The sequence below is a fragment of the Magallana gigas genome, chromosome 6, assembly GCF_963853765.1.
Source record: "Magallana gigas chromosome 6, xbMagGiga1.1, whole genome shotgun sequence".
Classification (NCBI taxonomy): domain Eukaryota; kingdom Metazoa; phylum Mollusca; class Bivalvia; order Ostreida; family Ostreidae; genus Magallana; species Magallana gigas.
In genome coordinates, this window is record NC_088858.1 from 30,842,825 (window position 1) to 30,856,837 (window position 14,013).

General features: G+C 33.2%; 1 protein-coding gene across 1 annotated transcript; it reads left to right on the forward strand.

Annotated features, from left to right (window-relative positions):
- Positions 1–10,805: 10,805 nt before the first annotated feature.
- Positions 10,806–12,185, forward strand: LOC105332444 (neuronal acetylcholine receptor subunit alpha-3). The gene has a single exon (XM_020068989.3). The coding sequence runs from the start codon at positions 10,959–10,961 to the stop codon at positions 12,183–12,185; it is 1,227 nt and encodes a 408-aa protein (XP_019924548.2). The 5' UTR covers positions 10,806–10,958.
- The last annotated feature ends 1,828 nt before the right edge of the window (positions 12,186–14,013 follow it).

Below are 14,013 nucleotides of genomic sequence, written 5' to 3' on the forward strand. Positions count from 1 at the left end.
CATGTAGATGGCTTCTGGTACTATATAATAGGGTTTATTGTTACAATATTACCTTGAAACTGTATATCAACTTATTAACAAAATCTTTGATAGCAAGTTCTTGTGCTTATACTGTTTCATTTTATTTGCAAATCATCACCAAGTCCACGTGTTTCTTTAGTTTCAGATGCAACTTTTACCAAATTAGCTCACCTGGGTTGAAGTTGACATAAATTCATAAAAGCATTTGGTCGCCATATTAGTTCATGCGCGGATCCTTTGGAAAATTCAAATTTCTTAAATTTACATAGGAAAACTTCCAAAAATACTTATTCCTCGGACCCCCATCCCAGGAAAATTTGTATTTGCCCTCGCAAGCAGTTTTGTTTCCTCATCAACTGCCGCTGTAGTATACTAGAATAAACCAGGAATGTTGCTTTCAGATCGAGTCATTCAAGTTGCACGGATCTCAAATGCATGAAATATACACAATATACTTGTAATAATATGTTTTAAAGAAAAGGAATAAAGGAAACTACAATAACAAAAAATAAAAGAGGGTATATGCTTTGAAAGAATTTCTAAGGTATTAAATTGCACAGATACATGTTGAGGATGTGCGCGTGCACATCAAACACGCGTGTCATTAATACAGACTGCATAACGTCAACATGTTATAGTAGATCCCGGCCATCACATTAGATAAGTGCAACCACATAGTATGATTTTGAAAGGGGGAGAAGGGGGGGGGGGGGGTAGTTCGGAAGACATCCTAAAAATTGGACAAGAAAAAAAAAGGAAATTCGCAAAAAATCCTGAAAATTCTAATCAACGAGTAGGAGGGACGTTTTCTTTATATGCCCCCCCCCCCCCCAAAAAAAAGTGGAGCAACTTCACGTTCAATCAATATTCTTTTTTGTAAATTTAAGAAAAATGTTTACTGCTATTAAAGAAAAGAGTTGGGGCTCCCTGATGCTACGTGGATGCAAGTAAATCCAAGAAAGTAACATTGTGACATTTTTTATTAGTTTCTACAAAAAAAAAATCCGTTTTTTTTAAGTCCATGCTGTCACGAGATATTGTAAAAAGATCAAATATTATGAAATTTTCTGAACTCATCTTTTAAAAATTACAATTTTATATCTCTGAAGAAATTATGTGTATTTGTTTTCAAATATTTTCAATGTTGTCTGTTCCCATTAACTGTTCCCCTTAATTAGTCAACCTGCGTTCTTGATTACCCTGTTCTGAAAAGTTCTATGCATCAAAAATAAAATCGCGTCTTTTTTTTATTCATTCAATATTTGTCAAATCTTAGCTTCTATGCATCCTCTAAATAAGTCCCCAGTAAATATATTCTCACTCTTTACGTAATTATTCAGTATTATTTCATTGCAAGTGTATATTTTGTAGCAAAAGACCCCTGATTTGGATCCGCCAAAGCGTGTCCACCACCTTACTCTTTTTTGATATTTTCGGCCTGTTTATCGAACATGAAAGTAAGTTTTTCATTGATTTCCTAATAATTACTAAACAGTCATGCAAAATTCAATTATGGCTTACGGATATTATCTCACGCGTATTGAATTACCAAAGGCATAAACAGTTACTCTGGTGCAGACATTTTGTTGTTATTTGCAAAATGTCTTAAGCTATAAACATAAATTTGTGTATAAAAATAATAATAAAAAGTGTTGTAAATTAAAAATGCAAAATTTGTGAATTTTGATCGTCTTCAAAGTTAGTGAAATATTAAGCAATTGCACGACTATTTCTAAAAGAATTACATTTTTATTTTGTGATACAGTCACATTATTTATACCGTAATTTTGTATTTTCAATCACGTTTTATTTATCTCATATACATATATGTACTTCTGACAAAAGTAAACTAAATTTAGTTTTGATATGATACAATTCCCCCAAAACAAACTTTTTGGTAAAATCCACAGTCTAATTATATATATAAGCCCATTTTGACATTAATCTCAATGTAACCATAAATGGTTACATTGTTAATTTAAAAATGGTTACAGTGAAATTAATGTCAAAACGGGCTTGGTTCCCTGTGGTAAAATCTGAAGATGTACAGAGTATTTATAAATTTCGTTAGAATAGTATGAATTACAAACAAATATTGAAAAATCTTGGTAACATCGTGCTACCAATTAATACATTTGGTTTCGGTTTCAATTCGGTTTCTTTTCTTTTTTTCTTATATAAATCCACCAATAAAAGATTAGGTGAAGAAACTGGTTGATTGGCCAGAGAACACTGTATATAGTTTTGTATGATATATTAGATCATAAATACCGTACCCAATCAGCGGAACGGAATCCGCACCAACACCTTTTTCAAAAACCCCCGACACAGATTATTATGAATGTGAAAAGTAATTCTTTCAGTTTCGAAAAAAAAAGTATAATACATTACCAGTTTGTTTGATAAATTATCAAATGAATATTCCAAACAAGTATTACAAAAGTAAACATTCGAATCACACAAATCAATAAATCAATTCCATCAAAGGCTAACCAACTTGAGAGTAAAAACCAAACTGGAATTAAAATTTAAATCTAACCTCTTAGGGGAAACTTTTGTGATCTAGAGGGGGTTTCCGCCCGTTTTTTGGGAATCACTTCTCGTACCCTCTCGTAAACGTAAGGTAAACTTACACAGGAAGTGACCCCCTAATCATTTTCGTCCCTGGCTTCCTCATTCGATAGTGACCTACAACCGGTGTCAAGAGAACAGATCGTAAATTAAAAACAACAACTTTCCTGTTCGGAACGTCTCTATATAAATAAGGTATACCATTTGATATTCTATCAGACATTTATTTCCTCAATGAAAGGAATGGTTCCTGATATTCAAAGGCTTTTGGTAAGGCGGATTTTTTTAAAACATAGGAAATAATGACTTGGTTAAATTGTCTTTTAAAAATTATTTACAGAGATACCAGTTGACGGATATCTAATTCATTTTAAAATAATCCCGTAATAAATGTTCAGTATATAAAAAATATGATTGAAAAGTCGTTGTTTTAACGAATATATATTTTAATAAGAAACACAATGCAAAACTTCACACGATTTTTTTGAAATTTTTAATAATTGAAATTGATAAAAAAAAAATTGTGCCTCGAAATCATTGAAGGATACCGGTATTGCAATTATTAATAATCAATCAATGATATGCCTGAATTTGATTCAGGCAGCGAAAAATTAAATGAATCACACATTCCAGCAATTGAAGAATGAATTTTGTTATAATGTGCAAAAAGATAAAATTTACAATTGGTATATGTAATAATTCAATTCATGAAGTAAAACGACTCTTCATTTGTTTGCATTAAGAGGGTTAGATTGTCAAGGCCTTTTAGACGGTATGAATCTCCTTCAGTTAAAGAGCTTGGTGTTTATTTTTTTCTTCAAAATTTCAAAGCTTTTATAAAATATTTTTCTTTACTAAATAATAACGTGATAAAATCATAAGTCATATAATTTTAATGCCTTCAGAATAGGGACGGTGCAAGCATTTTAAAACTATAAATGTTTTAGTGTAATCATGATTCATTTTTTTTAGAGCAATAAAATAAAATCCAGGTAGAGTTTAGAATATTAAGAGATGTAATTTGAACTGGGATATCTTTTTATTTGTTGCAAAAAATCTAATTCATTATTTCTGGTAAGATACACTACCCTTTTAAATCCATATAATTTTTTAAAAGTTTCATAATAGCTAGTATTTTCACAATTAAGACAAACTCAATCAAAGTGTAAAATTTTATGGCAACATTTTTACAGTCTTTTTTTTTTAATTCAAAGGTCACCAAATTTAAAAGTAGGACACTAATCTACTTTTTAAAAAGTGAAAAATATAATTACTATCGAAATTCTGTAACATACAATGGTTGATTTATCATGATAATCGTCAGTGATTTTTTTTTCAATTTAAGTTATTAACCTTTATAATATTGGAACCACGAGTATAATACAAAAATATGATTAAGCGAAATGAAATAATAAACGCATCTTTGACTTTGTTTTTCAGATAGGCATGTTGATGCTGCTACCTCTACCCACACGCGGCCGCTCCATCCCCCAACACTTCAACCCGGCGGCGGAATGGTTTTTTCTGCAAGCGATAGGTACCCCCCATCAGTGTCGTGCAGACTTTGTGCCCGCCCTTCAATGCCCTGCCTCCCCTCTCGAACACTCGCCATTTGACGATAATGAATTCCTGGGAAAGCGCTCAACTTGTCCCTGGGTTATGTGTAGAGATTCGAACTCGCATCGTCAACCACGTGATATATATTATGCTAAGTGTTTATGTACAGGTTGTAAAGGACAGTCGGGTGAATACTCTTGTCAACCTATTTATACGGTTGTGACGGTTTCCAGGGTAACGAGTCGAGGTATCCATGACGACGATATTCTCCGGGTTCCTCTTGGATGTACCTGTGCAAAAAACAGATAGCGGATTTCAGATTGGTTGATTGGAGAACCTTTTTCTGTGTACAGTATCAAATGTTTGCAATAGAATTTGAATCGAATTCTTGTACTTAATCTTGTACTGCCCTTTACATGCGAGTTACTATTTTACACAAACAATTCTATACAGTCTAGTCTCATTTGTAAAATAATGGCAATTTTGATAAAAGTTGTAAAAACCAAAGCTTCATATTTTTCATAGTTAAATTAATACATGTAGCTGCGGAACTGTAGTTCTGAGGGAAGTTTAGTTTGACAGATGGTCTGTCAATCGTACTTTTCCATAGAGCAACAGTCTAGTTCTGCAGCTGATTAATCATGTGTATATCAATCACGTTCTGATAGATATTCGCCAACATTGTATTCATTCATTCTAATTATATCGATTCGTTCGTTCGTGTGTTGTTATATGTTGTTTGAATAGTTTGTGCTATACCCAATACCCGACGCGACTTACTCTAAAACCTGATCTGGCCTGGTCTGGCCTCAAAATTGGCTTGGCCTCACTTTTGGCTTCAGTTTTGGCATGGCACCAAATTTTGGCCTGGTCTCAAATTTTGGCCTGGCTCCAGGTTTGGCCTCTTCAAACATTTTTGGCCTCAAATTCTAAGATTTCTCTATTTCTCATTTTTTAAGTTTTTCATTGAATTTTTACTGATTTCTCTTAGAAATTTTTAAATATTTTAAGGATAATCACATGGCAAAAAAATTAATTACAAATGACCTGACTGATAAAGTTTCAATTGATTTAATCCATGTTCTTCACACATATATACATAATACAATAAATACCTATTATGACGTGCATGTACAGCACTGTTCTTCCTATTCCCGAGGAATGAATTATGCTTAAGCGAACAACTATAATAGTCGCCATCTCCCCATCCCCCAATTCAAAAAGTACAAGAACCGTTATTAGAATAATTAAGTAAAACATCATTTTAAGAGACTGACCTGAGTGAAGGATAAAAAAAAATCTGAAATATTTATAAACTGGTACATGTATATAACATCAAAATTCTATTCCTGTGTAACGCAATTTAAAATTGCCAGTTATCAGAATTACATGTCAACACCGATCAAGCCCTCTCCAGCAGAAATTCAAAAATTCGATATCAGCCTCTTTCGTAGCTAATCTACAGATTTGGGGTCAGGTTCATCGTTTAACACGTCACACGGTCTAATTTAATGAATGGCATTTTATTCAGCAATGGTCATTAATCATCACCTCCTGAGAAGAGTAGAATTTTATGCATTTGTAAATTTAGGAATTAATTTTTCACCTGTGAGGAATTTTCATCACCAGAATTTGAACAAAGCCAAACATTATGTGACCTTAGATGTTGGTTAGAATAAACAAACATTGGTCTCTTCAATGAAAAGTTACAATGATATTGTCCAGTCCTGAGAGCAATTTGATTTTAATACATTGAAAAAAAACACGCCATGGTTATACATTGGCAAGGCAAAATCACATTCTTACGTTCTTTAGAATTTAAAACAGACTGAATCAAAATCAATTAGAATCGATCACTCATACATGTAGTAATGAATAATCATTGTTAGTACTATTTTTTGAAATGTACATTGTAGCTATCATTTTCAATGGACCATCACTTTATGACACTTAAACCATCAAGTGGGATGTTCACTGTGTATTGAAAATAAATCACTGAAAAATCAATGAAATCATCAAATCAAGAAGAGATAAAAATGAATTTGCGGCCAAATATTTTGTAGAGGCCAAATTTGAGACCAGGCCAAAATTTGGGGCCAAGCCAATTCTGAGGCCAAAAGACAGTCCAGGTCAACTTTGAGGCCAGGTCAGGCCAATGGGGCGAATCCAGGTTTTAGAGTATGCCTATCCGTCGCAGCAGGGCATTGTTTTACAAAGTAACTTCCGGTCAAATTATCAAGTATGTCAAGTATTGTTAAACCGTCTACTTCAATTTCAAAAAACGAGCGATTGGTTTATAAATATATGCCTTATTTTTCAGAGTGGATGGTTGGGGTGGGGGGGGGGGGGGGGTAGGGAAAGGTGGCAGAAATCATTCAATTTTTCTGTGAAACAAATACAGGTACAAACACCCTTTTCCCTCGAAAACGGTTCCCGATTGGACAAGAATTTTACTTTTTTGAACCAATCGATAATACAGTGTACTTCAATATAATTTGATAAGAGAAAAGATCAATAAAACTAGAACAAAGCAAACAAGTTTATATACTTACAGGTATGTATTTTGCATTTGTACTTGGCTAGAACCACTGTTAGCTTTGAGGTATTTGCATTTATGAGACGTCTTTTAAAATATAAACCGAGAAAAATGACCCTATCAGCATTGAGCAATAAGATTTCGTAACATAGATTTTTTTTAAAAATTGCTTCCGTTTGCATCAAAGTCAATAAAAGAAGTGTGTACACGATTTATGACCATATTCTTGGTATTAATAATTTTTTTTTGAAATTATGTAAATTATATAATGTCTGGATTCTACGAAATGGCTTTCTGTTTTTTTAGTCTCAAAACTTTCACTTTGATTTGACCTATATGACCGGTTGGTATATATATTAACCTTTCTACCCAGGTATATAGATAGTGAATTATCGTTTAAGTCAACTGTATTCAACGAACTTATGAACTTGATATGTACTTGAATATTTCATAACAGGATCTATTTAAATCATGTTTATAATATACAGGAAATATATACATTGGTAATATATAGGACAAAGGAAAAAAAAGTTACATAATCAAAATCGTATATTCGTTTATCTTTGCTTAAGAAATTTCATAAGGTCAGGTTACATGTACTATTACAAAACGACTGCATTGTATTTGACCTAATTTTTCTGTACTGGCGATGTACATGTACAACCTATTTACACAGTAAGAGTCAGCCACACATCAAACAGAAGATGTGACTATTTTAAGATAAAAGCATCACTGTTCACCAACAGAGTGTAATTTAAGGAGGATGAACGGACAGTCAACAGATTATCCGTCAGATCTACCTTAAATTTTTGATATGGTGTTTTAAAGGGGGCGTGGTCGCGGTTTTGGTAAAAAAAAAAATCGTTTTTTTTAAAATTGTTTATAATGCTGAAGAAATGCATTTTTAATGGTCAACTTTAATTAGAGTGTCAGTCACAGAGATATGAGCAAGAAACAGGGCCCACAATTTTTAATATGGTGTTTAAAGGGGGCGTGGTCGCGGTTTTGGTAAAAAAAAAAGTTTTTTTTATATTGTTTATAATGCTGAAGAAATGCATTTTTAATGGTCAACTTTAATTAGAGTGTCAGTCGGAGAGCTATGAGCAAGAAACAGGGCTCACAATTTTTATTTTTATGTAAAGAAGACAGGTGTCCTGTTTTTGTTTAATATATTGGTTCAATATACCGGTGAATTAAAGTTCTTTTTCAATTTAAGCTGATTTCTCTCTGTTCTAATTCGTTTTAAGCATAAATAAATAGTTCCTAGCGTTTGCCACATTCGCTTTGGGTTTGAAACTGGAATTTTCCACCTTAACACTCAAAAAGTAAACAAAGACATTGCATAGCTTTGAATACATGACAAAAATTGTGAGCTCTGTATCTCGCTTATAACTTGGCGACTGATACTCAAATTTTGCATGGTCGACTATTAGAAATGGTAACTTAAGTATTGTAAACATTAAAAACTGAAAAATAATTTTTGACCAAAATCTTGACCATGCCCGTTTAAGCTAAAATCATTATTGCAATTAAAGTAGAGAAAAAGTATTGACTGATTTTTTAAAGCTGTTAAATTATTATTAAGTTGAGCAAAATTATGAATTTCTCTTATCTTTATAAATATCTCTTTTTTTATGGAGATCAATACCGTCTTAAAATAAATACGCTCATGGAGCCCTCTTAATATTAAACTCATCGCAAACCAGAAAAATCTCTTATGGTCAAATGTTTGTGAACATCTATAAATATTGATGTGTTAAACGTTTGTGTACTTTTGTCACTTTGTTTTCAAAACGTAATATTTATTAGTTTTTCACTTAATTGTATACATGTATACTATATGCTTTTGCAAATAGACCTAGATGTACGATGTATGTATTTTGCATGTGTATCTTCTAAAAATAAATCAATATCGAACTTGCAAGGTTGGAAACTAAAAAAAACAAAAACAAACTAGTATAGGGCGTTTCCTTTATCTAAGAAAACAAGACAATTAATAGATTTAACACACTTACTGTATTCTCAAAGAATTAAACATTAAAACTGTGAAATGTGAATAATAATCGAATTCATTATGTGTTGGTCGTTCAGATGTTACTATCCTAACTTAAAGATCAAAGTTGAATTGATCAACTGAAAAATACAAACACTCGGTGGCACTAAAATAATTATTAATGAATGTTTTAAAAATTACAGGCGGACTTAATCGATTGAGTAAACAAAGGGTTCAATAACTATTAGAAACTCCAACTAACTGCAATAAACACTCATTTTCGTGGTTATTCCCCATCCAACAACGGTATATTTATTTGTCCTATCTTTGACGAGGATATGTCCGAACTAGCTAGGCACTCTGATTGGCTTACAATGGTCATGGTTAAATCGTTTAAATCTTGTAACCTGCGAACGCCATGCTGCTGAGATTAAATAGGAATCGCATCTAGTCTTAATTAATCTTTAAGAAAACGCGATAAAATCATCGGTAGTTTGGGTAAAATCCCCTTTAATTTATAAATAGTATATGTCAAGCAGGGTTAGCCATGTTGTTTGACCGATATTGGTCACTAGGAGGATCGTCACGTGTATCTTGACGATGCTGTTGCGACGAAAATTATTTTTGGGTAAAAAATTCTTGTAATCTACTTTAGAAAGTACGATCAAGTCATCTCGCAATCGGGTACGTGATATAACCCGAGCACTAAATGGTCATATTACTAATGATGTTCAAGAGGAAAAAAATGTGAACTCTTCACCAATTTTGTAATTAATTCCTGCTGAAGGTCTTAGGAATACATATTAATTCGTAATATTTTGATGAGCAAATAATGACATGCTGATATTTGCATAATTATTTCCATTGGGATGGGATGATGACATCAATACAATTAGTCTGAAGGACGCTTCATTTAGGTCGGTCGATGAGTGAAGCATGTGGAAGAAGTGTGTCACTAGATATAACAGTATTATAAATCAAGAATGTATCAACTTTTCAGACAAACAGAGCCACACAAAGAGATAAAATCAAGTTTACGTTCTGCAAAAAAGTTATAAAAGGGTTGATCCAAAAGTAATGTCACACTATGCACCGCGTTTCTCAATGACGCGCTATTGTATAAAATGATACATCAAAATTTTACTCAACAAAATTTAAAATCAAATTAAATTTTTTGTTAAATTTCGTTGAACACTTCACAAGATATTGATGTTTATAGCATGATATATACGTGACATCGCCGCGTCATGAATTTACATGTTTTTTAAGGTTTGTATATATGAATAAATTACATGCTTCAAAATTTGAAAATGCCCCAAACAACACAATATTTTAAAACATATATATTATTAACTTTTTCTAACTGTTTTGAAAAATTAGGGACCGTTTCTGTCCATTTCGGATATCTACCCAATGCCTTTTGTCTTTAGATCAAGGGATGAAAAGGCTGGGCATGCGAACAGTGATACAATGCATTTTTGCCTCGATGGATAGAAATATTATTACTAGAAAATGTACTGAGATTGTTATATCAACATAATATTGAGAGTGGGTGAACAGGGTACCTTAAACGTGGTTCCAATACCTAATAAAAGCAAATGTCATGTTGATAAATAAATAAGATAGATGGAAGACATACGCTCTGAAAGAAAATTAAAGCTGGGTTTTTACGTCAAAGGCTAAATCATAAAGCTACGTTCATGACTTCTTGAAGAGACCTCGACAAACTGATCGCACATTAAATAATCTTATATACTACTTCATCGATTACAAAAAGATTTATTAGTTACTTCATTACAAAAAGATTAATATGTTACTTTATGAAAAAATTGATTCAAAAAAATGTGAACTAGAGCATTGTGGCGAATTTATATATAGTACTAAATTACAAAATTCTACCAGAACGCCAAAGATCTAGAAATGACGTCGCTAGCGTGCGACGACTATCGTTACCTCATGCTCTACAAAATATATTATCTTCAGAAATAATTATCACAATGCATTAAAATTTTCAGGTCTGAATTAGTTAGATATCTTAAAGCACTAATGAGTTTTTGTCACTTTACGCGGATTTTCACGATTTTATAGCATCTGTGACATTACTTTTGGTTCAACCCTCGTATATGCCTCTGAGGAGTCAATATTTGTTCCGCATAGCATAGGAAAGGACGCATTGCAATTTAAGCAGTTTCAATTACTAGCTTTTCGGTCAGTGTTTCACACTAGCGAAATACATTATAAAGGTTGGTAATTTTCTGTTGCAGTGAATTAAAAAATATTATGATGGCGGCCTGTCTTTTACTGTTACTCTGTGACTTTGTCTCCGCACAAACAGGAAAGGATGTCAGCAACCTGTACGACTATTTATTTTCCACGCTGAATTACAACAAAGAAATTCGGCCTGCCATTTACCAAAATATATCTTCTCAAGTAGAGGTGGATCTTTTATTAAGCGGACTTCATGACATTGACGAAACCCGCCAACAAATGACCTCAGTCGGTGTCTTAACTGTGAGGTGGAAGGACGAATTCTTGACCTGGAACCCCTCCTCGTTCGGAGGAGCAAATTTCATTGACGTTCCACAGGGAAAGATTTGGAAACCGGATCTGCAGGTCCGCAACGGGTTTGTAGATTTTTCTCAGTTGGGTGGCGATTTCATGTTTTTAAAAATATACCACACAGGAGAGGTGGTTTGGTTTTTGCACAAAGTGTTTCATACCAAATGTAAGATGAACGTTACATTTTTCCCGTTCGACCGACAAAACTGCTCTCTTCAGATTATTTCCTGGAGCAACGATGTTTCGAGTGTCAATATAACGGGAGGCGGGGACGGGTTCCGAATTGATGCCGATCTCCATCATGGCCATTGGAAGATATCCACTTATTCTTTCAGTACGTTCATGGATTTGAATGACTCTGTAATATCGTTCAGCATCACACTGGACAGAAAACCCAAAATTTACATTCTGAACATCCTTATCCCGGTATGTTTTCTGGTGGTGCTAAGTCTTCTGACATTTTTGTTACCAAATGACTGTGGCGAAAAGGTGTCCTATTCGATCACAGTGCTGCTGTCAATGTCCATCTTCCTAACTGTTGTGGCCAGTATGCTCCCAACCAATTCAGATTCTATTTCGTACCTTGAAATCTACATTATTGCAGTGTTATCCGTGGGGGTGCTGATTATAGTTCTCTCAACTGCTTCACTGCGACTTCACTACAGAACAGAAAAGAGAAAGATTCCAGATTGGGTCCAGCGATTGACGAGGTTATCTTGGACACTGCGATGCCAACGTATAGATGGATACAATGCTCAATACAATTACAGAACAAAAACAAAAGAACATTTTGATGATAAACAAGAGCGTAAAGAACCACGGAAATCAGACATAGTAGTCCGTTGGACTGACGTCACTTCCGCTCTAGATTTTTATATGTTTTGGTTGTTTCTTACAGCGATCACTGCTCTTTCGCTTGCTGTCACATGGCTATACTTTTCGCAGTAGATAATGATTAATAAAAGGAATATAGATAGAAAAGAATGAAATAAAAATTCAGTTACTGAATAAAAATTAGGCTGAAGGAGTTCGCGAACTGTTTGGTGCGTGGTTTAGAATTTGCATGTTCCACCGTTACCGTATGTTACAAATTCGAGGAAGATATTACAGTCATACCATATACAGAATAAATATTGAGTAGATCGGGTTCAGTAAACTCGAATGAATGTCCTAAAATACAAATAAATTTTCACGTGTCATTTGACTAGCAAACCAGTCAGCAACTTTCAAAAAAATTTCAGGAGAGGTAAAAAATGGAATTTATTCGAATAATCTACATCTTTAATTTTCATGAAATGATCCCTTATATTTTTCTATCAGAGGTCATATAAAATTCGTCGACGATAAATCAATAATACACTGAGGAATATTAAATATTAAATACATAGAGCCTTTGCCTATTTCAGCATGCGGCGAGGAATACTTATTGCAAAGATGGAAATCTTTAGTCAACAGTATTAAATACTAACTAATTCCATGACAAGAATTGCTGCAACGATATCATTAATTCTAAAAACTTTGGAATCTCAAAAAGAATCATTTACAATGACTCACGACTTTTGCTAGAGGTACAAACTATTTCAATTTCTTCTTCTATGCGTTTTTAATGAAAAATACTGAAAAATGAGATCACCAAGCGAACTGCACAGAACTGCTCACTTTTATCAATTTTTGTAGGTTTCCGGAAAGCTTAATTTTCAAAGAAATAAATAGCTCAGATTCGGCTTTCAAGTCTGTTTAGACTTTAAGCAAGAACGTTATCTAGATGCACATATACTTCATAGATAGAACTATTTTAACAAGACCTTGGACTTGCGAAGGACGTAGCTATCTGTTTCTTGAGTCAAAACAAGTTAAAAATGACGCGGTTTCAAGCGAAATTTGCACCGATTGCACAGTCTTAGCTAAAAAGCTAGACAAATCTTGTTGATTTCAGAGAGCTATGGCTAAGTGGCTGACAATGAAATAAACAGGCCTATGTTACATTGCTGTTTAACACTACTACCCAAAGTCCAAGCTCTTATCAAAATGGTTCTATATGTATTGTACATTTGTACATGTAAATACCTCATTTTCATTAATTTTTTGAAGAAAAAAATCTTGAGATACAATAATAGTTCTCTCTTGCGATGGACATACATACACGTTGATTAAAGTTTTTATTACGCCACTGATTTCAAGCTCATGACATGGTCTTACAAGTCGCAACGACTTGAAACAAAAAATTTTTTCTCCATAAGAACTTCGAATTTCCATATATACCATTTAAATTTCTTGCTTGTTATTGTTTGAGAACAATGTTTTCGCAAAGGACCGCTAGAACAAAAGGCAAGTACTATATAGTAAGCTGTACTTTGTGCTGTGCTCACATTTTTTCTTTTGCGCAAAATAATGAAAGGAGGTTTTTAAAAAAATAAACAAGACCCTGTTGTTTGGTTTTAAGGTTAAAAGCTCAACATTACTCATCAGGTATAATTGATCGTCTGCTCAAAATACTTATTATATATTATAGATAGACATGATGGTTATTCAAAACTAATGAACTTTTATCGATTTATTGGGTTACGTCAGCTACTAAATGTTCGTAAGCTACTTTCAAAGAATGATGAATAATCGCTTTAACAAACTTCTTACAAATATAGTACATGTATTTATATCAATATGTCCGTATTCATTTTTGAATTAATTGTCTCATTCTGGATGACATGCATGTACGATATATTTCACCAGTATATCATAAGTTACTAGCATTCATTGATATAAAGTAGAGAACAAA